The following is a 12,040-nucleotide window of genomic DNA, read 5'->3' as shown; positions in this document are numbered from 1 at the left end:
ATCTTTGTTGAGATCAGAGAAAGCTTAAAGATGATTTCCATCCCGGACAGTTGTATCGTGCACAGAACCCACCGCCAATTCCTCCCAGCACCAATAACAACAGCTTTCATTCTGTTACGATGAAGATCCTTAAGAAGATACATGAAGTTTGAAATATTCACAAAAAGCCCGTGAACGCCATCTAGTGGAGGAGAGAGACATGACTCCTGACAGGTATTGAAACGCCAAGCAGCAACTAGGGCTGCACAATTACTTGAGATTTTAGTGAAATCGCAATATAGTATTTGTTAAAATCACAATATTTGTTGAAGGTGAAATGTGTGCAATGTGTGAAATGTGCAGAGATGTCCTGACCTACACATTATATTCTACAGATTTAAGAAAACATATTTTTTTGGTACAGAGCCCATCAAAAAAATAAAAAAAAATAATCATTTTAATATGTTTTTCAATGAAAATGAGAATAATGATCTTTCCCTCCAATATCGTGAATCATATCGCAATTAGATATATTTTCAAAGCAACCATGAAACATGGATTAAGTAAGGGATAATGTATAGTGAGCCGGTTGTTGTTGTGAAATAAACCCAGACAGGGTGATGCGGTGGACCCCGACGCAAAGCGGAGGTCTTGCTTCGCCCTGAAGGGGTTTATTTCACAACAATGACCCGCTAGCTGTACATTATCCGGCTTATTACACAGATACTTACTTCTAGAAATCAATGATTTGACACAAAAATGGTCCGCCAGAGTCCAACATCAGAACTGTGTCCATAGCAACGGTCTGTTATACATAGCAAAGGTCTGCTATAAAGAAATAACAGACCGTAGAACGCTGTGATTGACCAATCAGAATCCAGTATTCAACAAAACCGTGTAATAACATTCAACAGATGGTACTGACACAAAGCACTACACGGCTATTTTGTATCAAAAGTGTTTTTTTTTTTCTTTATTCGAGGGAATTTGGATCCAATAAATCATAGAAAAATGTAAACTTAGGAAGAGTTAGCTCAGATGTGGTCTCTTTAACCAATTTACCAATACAAACTTTATCATTTTCTAACAGTGTGGCAACTATTTATCAACAAAAAGAATTATTTATTTTTTAATATAAGAAGGTATAGAACCACAACAGTCACACAATACTATCATTTTGTTTTCTTCTAGCTAAATCCTGCATATCGAGAAGGTTTGGTGATATTAAGAGAGTGTCTTATTATGTGACAGTTCTGGTTAACCAAGTAGTCTTAAGTAAAATAACAGCTCTGTGTATGACACTGCTTATAATTATTTGCATCAACTCTCCAACTTAAGTGAGGTTAAAACAACTAGGGGGTTGATTTTGGCAATAAATGTGTCGCTACTGGGGCTCTAAAACTGTCGAGTGCTTGCTGAGCTTAGAGAAACCCGCCACCAGAGGGCACCACTGACATTTAGTATACTGCAGCTCTGCCATGACGTAGCACTTTAGATGTTTTGTCAATAAACAGGGTACAAATTGTATACATATATGAGAAGGTGTTGTACAGCCCACATGTAACACTTTCAACACATACTGTTAGAGAACTACTGGTGTTACTGAAACTAAGAGTTAAATACCAGGCCTCACTGCTCACATTCAGTGTCACATTATTTCAGTCCTGTTCCCTGCTTATGGCTCCATCATGTACACTCACTGAACCCATACCACAGTCTCAGTCCACGGTGACACCTTCAGGCAGCTCCACCACCACAGGGGCGCAGTCGTCCAAGTCTGCATCGAAGTCCCAGCGAAACTTCTTGGTCAGGTGAGCTTTGAACTTCTCCGCTCTCTTCCGCAGCGTGCCGTCTATACCGGGGCCACTGGCAAACTGGAAAAAATCCTGTGAGGAAAAAAACAAAACAGTCAAACGATGTAATGATTTGTAATTGCTTTGACATTCTACCTTTTCCACACCAACTGAAATGTGTGTTAATAATATTTTCCCATCTCCTGGGAACTCCTAACAGGTTAAGACAGCTCTCTCTGGGGGAGATAAGATTACCTTCCTGGTCAATGTGAGAAATTCAGGACAGGTAGGACCACCTTTCTACTCTTGATACATTTGATAAATAAGAACCTTGATCTTTGAAATACTAGTGCTGTGTCTCAATTCGCATACTTCCGTACTTACACTTACTATTTTGAATGCAGGAGTGCGTTCACACTGAGAAGTATTGCAAAATGCAGGGCTGCACCGAACTATACAATTTTAAGTTATACATGTGTTATTTTCACTAAGTACCACGATACTGTAGTCGGACAGAAGCCAATATCGGGTAAATTTATCCGTCTGAATTGAATTACTGCCGATACAGCGTGATGTCCGTGGCTGACTATCAGCTGATCTACCGAGCTTCCAGTGAGTGCACAACAGCCGTGTGCGATTTGAGACAACACTACCCTGTCGAAATTCACGAACTACGCAAGTAAGTACATAGTGTGAACCGTGCACTACATGGAAGTGTACTAACGTAAGTATCCAAATTGAGACACAGTTTAGGACTTGACTTTGTCTCTAATTTCAGATGTGAAATACATTCACAATTGTACAGTGATTAAGCCGATCATAAATTTAAAAACAAGTTAATTCTTTTCTTTTTTCACATGTTGAGATGGGACAGTAAATATTGGGTAGGTCATTATAAACTACTGTACTTCCACTTCAGATGTGTTATTTAGGGGGCACCATAAAGCAACGTTAACAGCAATAAACGCAACGACCCGGGTGCCCCAGGACTGGTACACAGTCCTCTGTCAAATAAAGGGCGAAAATTACTATTGTCCCACAACCTCCTTAGAGGTGGGAACCAAACGTCAGATATCTTCCACAGAGATAAAAAAAAACATTACTTTTGGACCCGTAAATTTTTAAAATGATTAATTCACAATCATAATTGTTTTTAGGAAAAGCCATACTTTTATTCAGCACCTTTCTAAAAGCTCTGTGGATGTTTTTTTTAATTATGCGTCTACATAAAAATGTTATCAATAAGACCTTTAAAAAAAAAAAACATGTTATTTAGACCACGTGAAGCTCAGAAAAATTGTTGCGTCTATGCATCCTGATGAAGACACTACATGGTTGTTTCTTTCCTTTCTATGTACTTTGAGCTCATATTTAAATCGCAGCATTTATGGGATTCTGAAGTTATGCATCTACCTGCAGCGTGGAAGTGAGGAAGTTGCTCTGAGACACGATGTCGACAAAGAAGTCAGGCGGGATTTCTCCGAGCTGGTGGTAAAGCACGGCGATGAGCCCCAGATACAGCTCCTTACGCTTTCGCATTGCGTCCTCCGATCGGCACAGCAGAGCTAGGAGACCCTTCCAATGCTCAAAGCCCTCGTATACGTCTCCAATCAGGAAACATACAAAGGCAAACTGCAGCTCACCTGAGAGGGGAAAGAAGAAGTGTGGTTAGCTTTTTATATGAAATAAAAATCTATTTTTATGACCTTATAGTAGTGTATCTAACTCATACCTAGCAGGTTGAGAGGCTGCAGCTGGTAGTGCTTCTCCAGCACAGTCTCCAGGGCGTAGCTCTGGTCCAGGCTGCACTGGGTGATCTCGGCGGGCGTAGCCCCAGCAGGGTACTTCTTCTCGGGGATAACAGAGAAGCGCAGCTCTGTCCCCTCCCTCGGCTTCATCCTGGGGAGCCTGTCGAGTCCCTCCTTCATGCTCTGACAGGCTGTGTCGTTCCTCGGCTGCTCTGCCCTGTCTTTGGTGTGTGTGAGCTGGACCTCGGGGATGACGTCACAGAAGGCACAAATTCGACCTGAAAGAGGCTGTAAGCTATTGGCCACCTCCTCGCTCAGACGGTCAGTGAGGGACACCCACTTCCTCATCACCTCGTACGGGTAGGGCCCCAGGTGGGGATCCAGGTCTCGCAAGTTTGCCCTGATCCGGCTCACCTCCTCTTCGTTCTGCGAGGCCGAGAAGTCCAGATCTTCTTCTTTGGGATCCCACTTGGCCAACAGGATGTCTCTTGGTTTGAGATTGAGGAAGAGGCCCGACTTTGGGCCAATTTCTCCTCCACAGCTCGGCGAGTTAACAGAGCTGTAGTAGAGGAAGTGCAGGCCCGGGGGGATCATCTTCACACCCTTGAAGCGGGGACCAACTTGCCAACTCTTGCAGTCAATCCCCAGCTCGGTACCCAGAGGGACATCCAGCAGCACCAGGGTGGCTCCCTCCTCAAACAGCCTCCGAGCAACATCTGGATCCATGTCCACACCGTTGCTGTCGGCCATGTCTGCTCTGTCGAGGGGCTTCTTGACTTCTACTTCCTGACTGAATAGAATAGAATAGAAAGCTTTATTGTCATAGTATTAAATACAATGAGATTCACAGTTGCCATTTCTGGTCAGTGCTTTAAAACAAATACTGGACAAGACTAAACGAGGCAGATAAAACATATAACAGGTAAAAACACACACAGTTATTAAGCAAATAAAACAGGTAAAGTAGATGTAATAAATAAATATAAACAGAAGTGTTACACTAGAAGTATAAAATATAAAAAATAGATGTAATGTAAACAGAGGTAATTGCACTTGTAAAATAGGTAGGGTAGATGTAATAAATAAATATAAACAGAGGTATTACACTAGAGGTATAAAATATAAAATAGATGTAATAAATAAATATAAACAGAAGTGTTACACTAGAGGTATAAAATATAAAATAGATGTAATGTAAACAGAGGTAATTGTACTTGTAAAATAGGTAGGGTAGATGTAATAAATAAATATAAACAGAGGTATTACACTAGAGGTATAAAATATAAAATAGATGTAATAAATAAATATAAACAGAATTGTTACACTAGAGGTATAAAATATAAAGTAGATGTAATTAATAAATATAAACAGAAATGTTACACTAGAGGTATAAAATATAAAGTAGATGTAATTAATAAATATAAACAGAGGTATTACACTAGAGGTATACAATATAAAATAGATGTAATAAATAAATATAAACAGAAATGTTACACTAGAGGTATAAAATATAAAGTAGATGTAATAAATAAATATAAACAGAAATGTTACACTAGAGGTATAAAATATAAAGTAGATGTAATAAATAAATATAAACAGAGGTATTACACTAGAGGTATATATAAAGTAGATGTAATAAATAAATATAAACAGAAATGTTACACTAGAGGTATAAAATATAAAAAAATAGATGTAATAAATAAATATAAACAGAGGTATTACACTAGAGGTATAAAATATAAAATAGATGTAATAAATAAATATAAACAGAAATGTTACACTAGAGGTATAAAATATAAAATAGATGTAATAAATAAATATAAACAGAGGTATTACACTAGAGGTATAAAATATAAAATAGATGTAATAAATAAATATAAACAGAAATGTTACACTAGAGGTATAAAATATAAAAAAATAGATGTAATAAATAAATATAAACAGAGGTATTACACTAGAGGTATAAAATATAAAATAGATGTAATAAATAAATATAAACAGAAATGTTACACTAGAGGTATAAAATATAAAGTAGATGTAATAAATAAATATAAACAGAAATGTTACACTAGAGGTAGAAAATATAAAATAGATGTAATAAATAAATATAAACAGAAATGTTACACTAGAGGTATAAAATATAAAAAAATAGATGTAATAAATAAATATAAACAGAAATGTTACACTAGAGGTATAAAATATAAAAAAATAGATGTAATAAATAAATATAAACAGAAATGTTACACTAGAGGTATAAAATATAAAATAGATGTAATAAATAAATATAAACAGAAATGTTACACTAGAGGTATAAAATATAAAGTAGATGTAATAAATAAATATAAACAGAAATGTTACACTAGAGGTATAAAATATAAAATAGATGTAATAAATAAATATAAACAGAGGTATTACACTAGAGGTATAAAATATAAAATAGATGTAATAAATAAATATAAACAGAAATGTTACACTAGAGGTAGAAAATATAAAATAGATGTAATAAATAAATATAAACAGAGGTATTACACTAGAGGTATAAAATATAAAATAGATGTAATAAATAAATATAAACAGAAATGTTACACTAGAGGTAGAAAATATAAAATAGATGTAATAAATAAATATAAACAGAGGTATTACACTAGAGGTATAAAATATAAAATAGATGTAATATATAAATATAAACAGAGGTATTACACTAGAGGTATAAAATATAAAATAGATGTAATTAATAAATATAAACAGAAGTGTTACACTAGAGGTATAAAATATAAAAAAGTAGATGTAATAAATAAATATAAACAGAGGTATTACACTAGAGGTATAAAATATAAAATAGGTAATTTGTAACTTGTAAAATAGGAAAAGTAGATGTAATAAATAAAATGTAAACAAAGGTAGTTGCACTTGAGGTGTATATTACAAACCAGGAGACACAAGAGCTAAGCTTCCAGCTGTTATGTGTGAGAGTTTTTCATGTTCACACATTCAGTAGGATTTTCTCACAATGTGTATCTTCATCCTCATCATCCTCATTAACATCATCATCATCCTCATCATCCTCATTAACATCATCATCATTAACATCATCATCATTAACATCATCATCATTAACATCATCATCATTAACATCATCATCATTAACATCATCCTCATTAACATCATCCTCATTAACATCATCATCATTAACATCATCCTCATTAACAGTTACATTTATGAATGGATGTTTATCTGTTTCTAAAACACTTAAATATCATTTTAAACGTACATTTGTAAATATATTGTAAAGCGTATTTACCGTAAAGAAACCTCGTGTAACTGGTTGTTGATGTTTTACATCGTTATAAGAGCGTTTGGTCGACGCTGTGCAACATGTCTTCTGCTCCGACCGGAAACAGTTCCTGTATTAGTAGCGTTCCGCTTCGACAGGGCTCTAGAGGAGGTTACTGTTACTGTAGGCACAAAGCTACTGGTGTTTACTTTAGAGTGAAGCTGTCATCTCACTCCAAAAACAAATGATTAACTTGATTATAATATTAGATATAAATACCATATACAGTTTATTATTTTTTGATTATTATTTTAAGTCTCTTTAAGCTCTATTTATTTATATTCAATTCATTATTTATAATTATTACTTTTCTTTTTCTTTATTATTTACTCTAATTATGTTATTATGATTTTTGTACAGTGATTATGTTAATATAGTTTTGAAGTACTGTAAAAAAAAAAAACATTTTTGATACAACACTTATATTACCATCATCACTAATAAAATACAAATAAAAAAAATAAAATGAAAAAATAATGATAATAACAATTGTATTTAATAATAACAACACTTATTATTATACTCTATATTCAAATTCTAATTCTAATTATTATTATTATCATTATTATAATGCCAGTAATACTAATCCTACTACTACTACTACTACTAATAATAATAATAATAATAATAATAATAATAATAATAATAATATCACAGTACTTGATTATAATATTGGATAAATACCACTCAGAGTTTGTTATTTAGATTTTTTTATTACAATGATGAATTGTGACAAAGTCCTGCTGTATTTATTTATATTCAATTATTTTTTTATTATTATTACTTTTATTTTACTTTATTAATTCTAATTATGTTATTATGATTTTTGTAAACAGATTACGTTAATATAGTTTTTAAGTACTGTAAAAAAACATTTGTTGATATAACACTTATACTAACATCATCACTAATAAAATAATAATAAAATTAATAAATAAAAATAATGATAACAGTTGTATTTAATAATAACAATACTTATTATTATAATAGTTATTACAATTCTAATTCTAATTATTATTATCATTATTATAATACCAATAATACTAATCATACTACTACTAATAATAATAGTAATAATAGTAATAATCACAGTACCGAGAGTAGAGTAGAAATCAGACATTTAAAAAAGTAAGTTTTATTATATTGCATATACTCCAGAAACATAAATGACGGAAGAACATTATGATGACATACGGGTTACAAAGACAAAACTGGTTGTTACAACAGGACAGACTTTGGAAAATGTGCATCTTCTGAAAGTATTTGAATGCATTGTGGATATTTTAGCTTATCTGTGGTTACTATAAAACTGTTACATAAAACAAGGAGCAATGCAAAGTTTTAACACACGAAACACTGAGAACTTGACAACAGTAAACATTCATGACATTGCATTTGAATAGTGGCCATGTAATAAACTCTGTTTGATGCGGCGAACGTTATGGAAATTCACTTGAAAGTAGCACAGGCTTACAGGAAGCAGGAAGACACAACATTTCCTACTTTGAGGGCAGAGGGACACTCTGAAGTTTCTGCCAACAAGTGATCAGTGCCTTGATAACTATGATTAACCTGTTCCTCTTTCTCTTCTTTCCACGTATTTTCTGGACAGCTGAACAAGAGACTTTCTTCCCCTGAAAGCATACAACCAGAAAAACAATTGTAATGCAGCAAAATATTGTCTTTTATCCAGTTATCTGCATTAATACTGTTCTTTTTCAGGATCACATAAGCATCCTTGTATAGAGCAGATGATGTGCAAACCATTTCCCTATAGCCAACCTTTATTTGTTTCTTATTGTATGTATGAGAGAGGTGGTAGAGAGTGGGATATCCTTTTCTGTGCAGTGCAGTTTTGTTTTTTGTTCCCTTATTCATTGTGAGGAAAATGGAAAACCAATATACTGTATATATTCATTCAATACAAATGGAAGAACAGTCCTTCTCCTCACCAGATTATGAGGGCTGCAGTTGTGAACGATGAGCTGCTCCATGCTCTCTAGTGGCTTCTCCAGGTCAGACGTCTGCTTGCCGCTCTTCTGACAACGCATCTGCTGTGTCATACCATAGATGGAAAGCAGGATGCGGTGTGCCTGCCATGAGACAGTAACTCAGAGAGTGAATACAATGAAACAGCATTTAAAAAAAGCCCATTGCTCATCAGTTTAATGGTAATATTCAACAAATTTAAGTTACAATTCATAATCCCCTTGTATTCTTCTTTTGCATTTACCAGATCTTTAATGTGAGGCAGCCACACAGGCAGATTATGTGACAGATTCTTGCAAAACAGTATCAGGAGGACAAAATGAGCCTGTTATTATTCATTATTACCCTGTCCATGGTACTGAAAGTGCACAGTGCCAAATACCTTTCCAGAGTGGCAGGGGTCTCTCACTTTGGAGGTGTTAAATGGGCCAGTCAAATTCTGCAAAAGAACAAGCAAAAATATGGATTTATTCAGAGAAAAAAAACAAAAAACGTTACAGAGCTTTACAGGTGCAGTGAAGTGCAGTTGCAAACACTGGAACACTGCAGCATATCACAAGGTATTCAAGCATTGCTCTCACTTTGTTTGATTAAAACTGCAACTGACTCGAATAAAATGACATTTAGGTCATGTTAATGGAGCGAAGAAAATGCATAAATAAATAAATAAGTCTCTATCAAAGTCAGAGAAATAGAGAGTACTAAAAAAAAAATACGCAACTAGGGGCAAAACATAAATGAATGAATGAATAAAAACTGATTAATATTAGTTTATGCCAGAGATTCATGATGGTAAAGACAGATCCTCATACCAGATTCTGCAGCTCAACGAAGATGATCTCTCTGTAGGAGCCCAGGATCTCTTTATAGTTACATCTACGTTTTCCGGAAGTGTCTGCCAGCAAGAGAACCACCAGGACACTGCGGAGTAGAGCTCCGGTCAGACACTATAAAAAGAGAGAGAGAGAGAGAGAGAGAGGCGTCAGAAACACAGAATATGTAAAGAAAAAGTCTAAAACGAGAAGAAAAAAACACATGAATCCATTTGGCACGGACGCACAGTGCGCCATGCAGACCTGCGTTAAAGCATCCGTCGCTTTCCAGATGTTTTGCACCACATGTGACCAATGTGAATACAAGTCCTACTGAAAGTACAGCGGTGAACACAGACCTCATACAGTGGCGCAACTTTTCAATAGTTTTCAGCTCATCTGCTGCGTAATTACGCACCACTTACCATTTATCATGTTCTACTGCAGGATCCTCCGCAGGGAGATCCAAGGGATTACTCCGTCTGATCTGGACGCACTCATTGTCTCCAAAAGCCCTGTTTTTTTTTTTTTACACTTCCTCAGGTGGATAGGTTAACGAGGTGGCGGGTAGACTTCCGCGATGTGGTGCTCCGTTGGTTTCCAACATCACCAAAAGAAAAGTCACTGCTGCTCCAATTTCCTCCCCGTCATGGATTGCTGACGCTGGGCTTAGTGTTTCACCAACCTCCAGTCCGATCACGTCCTGGACAACTAATGCAATCAATCATCAGACAAAGTCCTTTCGGTTTCGTTTGTCAGACGTGATGCTGGTGAGGAGGAGGAGGAGGAGAGGAGGAGGAGAGGAGGAAGAGGAGGAGGAGGAGGAAGAGGAGAAGGAGAAGGAGGAAGAGAATGAGGAGGAGGAAGAGGATGAGAGGAGGTGAGGAGGAAGAGAAGAGGACGAGTAAGAGGAAGAGAGGAGAGGAGGAGGAAGAGGAGGAGGAGGAAGAGAGGAGGAGAGGAGGAGGAGGAAGAGAAAGATAGGAGGAGAGGAGGAGGAGGAGGGAGAGAGGACGAGGAAGAGAGGAGGAGGCGAGGAGGAGGAGGAAGAGAAAGATAGGAGGAGAGGAGGAGGAGGAAGAGAGGAGGACGAGGAGAGGAGGAAGAGAGGAGGAGGAGGGGGAGGAAGAGAGTAGGAGAGGAGGAGGAAGAGAGGAGGAGGAGGAAGAGAAAGATAGGAGGAGAGGAGGAGGAGGAAGAGAGGAGAGGAGGAGGAGGAAGAGAGGAGGAGGAGAGGAGGAAGAGAGGAGGAGGAGGGGGAGGAAGAGAGGAGGAGAGGAAGAGGAGGAAGAGAGGAGGAGGAGCAGAGGAGAAAGAGGAAGAGAGGAGGAGGAGGAGTAGGAAGAGAGGAGGAGGAAGAGAAAGAGGACGAGGAGAAGTGGTGACGGTGTGAAGAGCCTGGTGTAATTTGGTACATGTTTTTATTCAAAGCACAGTTTCACAGTGGGTGGCTTCAGTGGGGATGGAGAAACGGTGAGAAACTTAATGGTTATGATGTTGAAATAAAATGTGCATAATGTTATGATCAAAACCGGTTTCAGCCAAACAAATAAGGTACAAAGTTACAATGAAACCCCATACAGAGGAACCACTATGCTGACCAAGCATGGGAACTGCATGGGAGGAGAATTAGTGGGCACTGTCTGTCTGACAGTAGTCTGTCTGTCTGGGAAAAAGTCTGTCTGTCTGGGAAAAAGACATCTCACCCGGAATTAGATTTGACATTCAAATCACAACACATTGTATAATATGACATGTTTGTGAGAGAATCAGGACACCGCAATAGTTATTTTGTTTATCGGATGCCTGTAAAGTATAAACACATTTCAATCAAGCTTCATAAAAACAGCAGGGGTCTCATTTATAACCGTTGCGTACGCACAAAACAAAGCCTCCCTTACGAAGAAGTAGTATATAAAGTACTATTACTTTCATTTACTCCTGTAAATACTACTTCCATCAGCGGTGCGTTAACCATTTCTCCCATATTGAAGTGTATGTTTTAGTATCTAGATGGACTGCAGACATGCCATTTACCCCCATTTCATGCTTGGAACACATCATACATTTCTTAATGTAGATCACTGTCCATTCCTGCTACAGTTACAACTTACTTATCATATATTGCTGGATTCAACACGGTCATACCAGTCAATTCCAGCAAACCCTAATTAGTGATACTGGGACAATCCCAGCCAAAGCTGCCTAAACGTAAATGAATACCTTCATCATGGAACTTCATATTTGATAGTTCCACTTATTGTACTTATGTGTTTGTAGTACTGTATTTCTTCAATGCATCAATATATTCATATTCTGTTTCTTCACACATGTAGAGGAACCCCCTGGTCACTATCACACCAGATTTGGGATCAATCAGAGCTT

The 12,040-nt window shown here is 36.5% G+C and overlaps 1 protein-coding gene across 2 annotated transcripts; it reads right to left on the bottom strand.

Annotated features, from left to right (window-relative positions):
* Positions 1-921: 921 nt before the first annotated feature.
* Positions 922-6,943, bottom strand: aar2 (AAR2 splicing factor). 2 transcript variants are annotated; one of them, XM_037773452.1, is made up of 4 exons: positions 6,822-6,943; positions 3,505-4,310; positions 3,186-3,415; positions 922-1,865 (listed from the first exon to the last, which is right to left on the bottom strand). In XM_037773452.1, exons 2-4 carry the CDS (start codon positions 4,268-4,270, stop codon positions 1,698-1,700), a joined length of 1,164 nt encoding a protein of 387 aa, XP_037629380.1. In that variant the 5' UTR covers positions 4,271-4,310; positions 6,822-6,943; the 3' UTR covers positions 922-1,697. The 2 variants fall into 2 exon arrangements, with proteins under 2 accessions (XP_037629380.1, XP_037629381.1); XM_037773453.1 differs by having other exon boundaries at positions 3,505-4,306; positions 6,822-6,907.
* Positions 6,944-12,040: the final 5,097 nt, after the last annotated feature.

Source organism: Sebastes umbrosus, chromosome 6 (genome assembly GCF_015220745.1).
Source record: "Sebastes umbrosus isolate fSebUmb1 chromosome 6, fSebUmb1.pri, whole genome shotgun sequence".
Classification (NCBI taxonomy): Eukaryota; Metazoa; Chordata; class Actinopteri; order Perciformes; family Sebastidae; genus Sebastes; species Sebastes umbrosus.
This window is presented reverse-complemented; position numbering and strand designations above follow the sequence as displayed.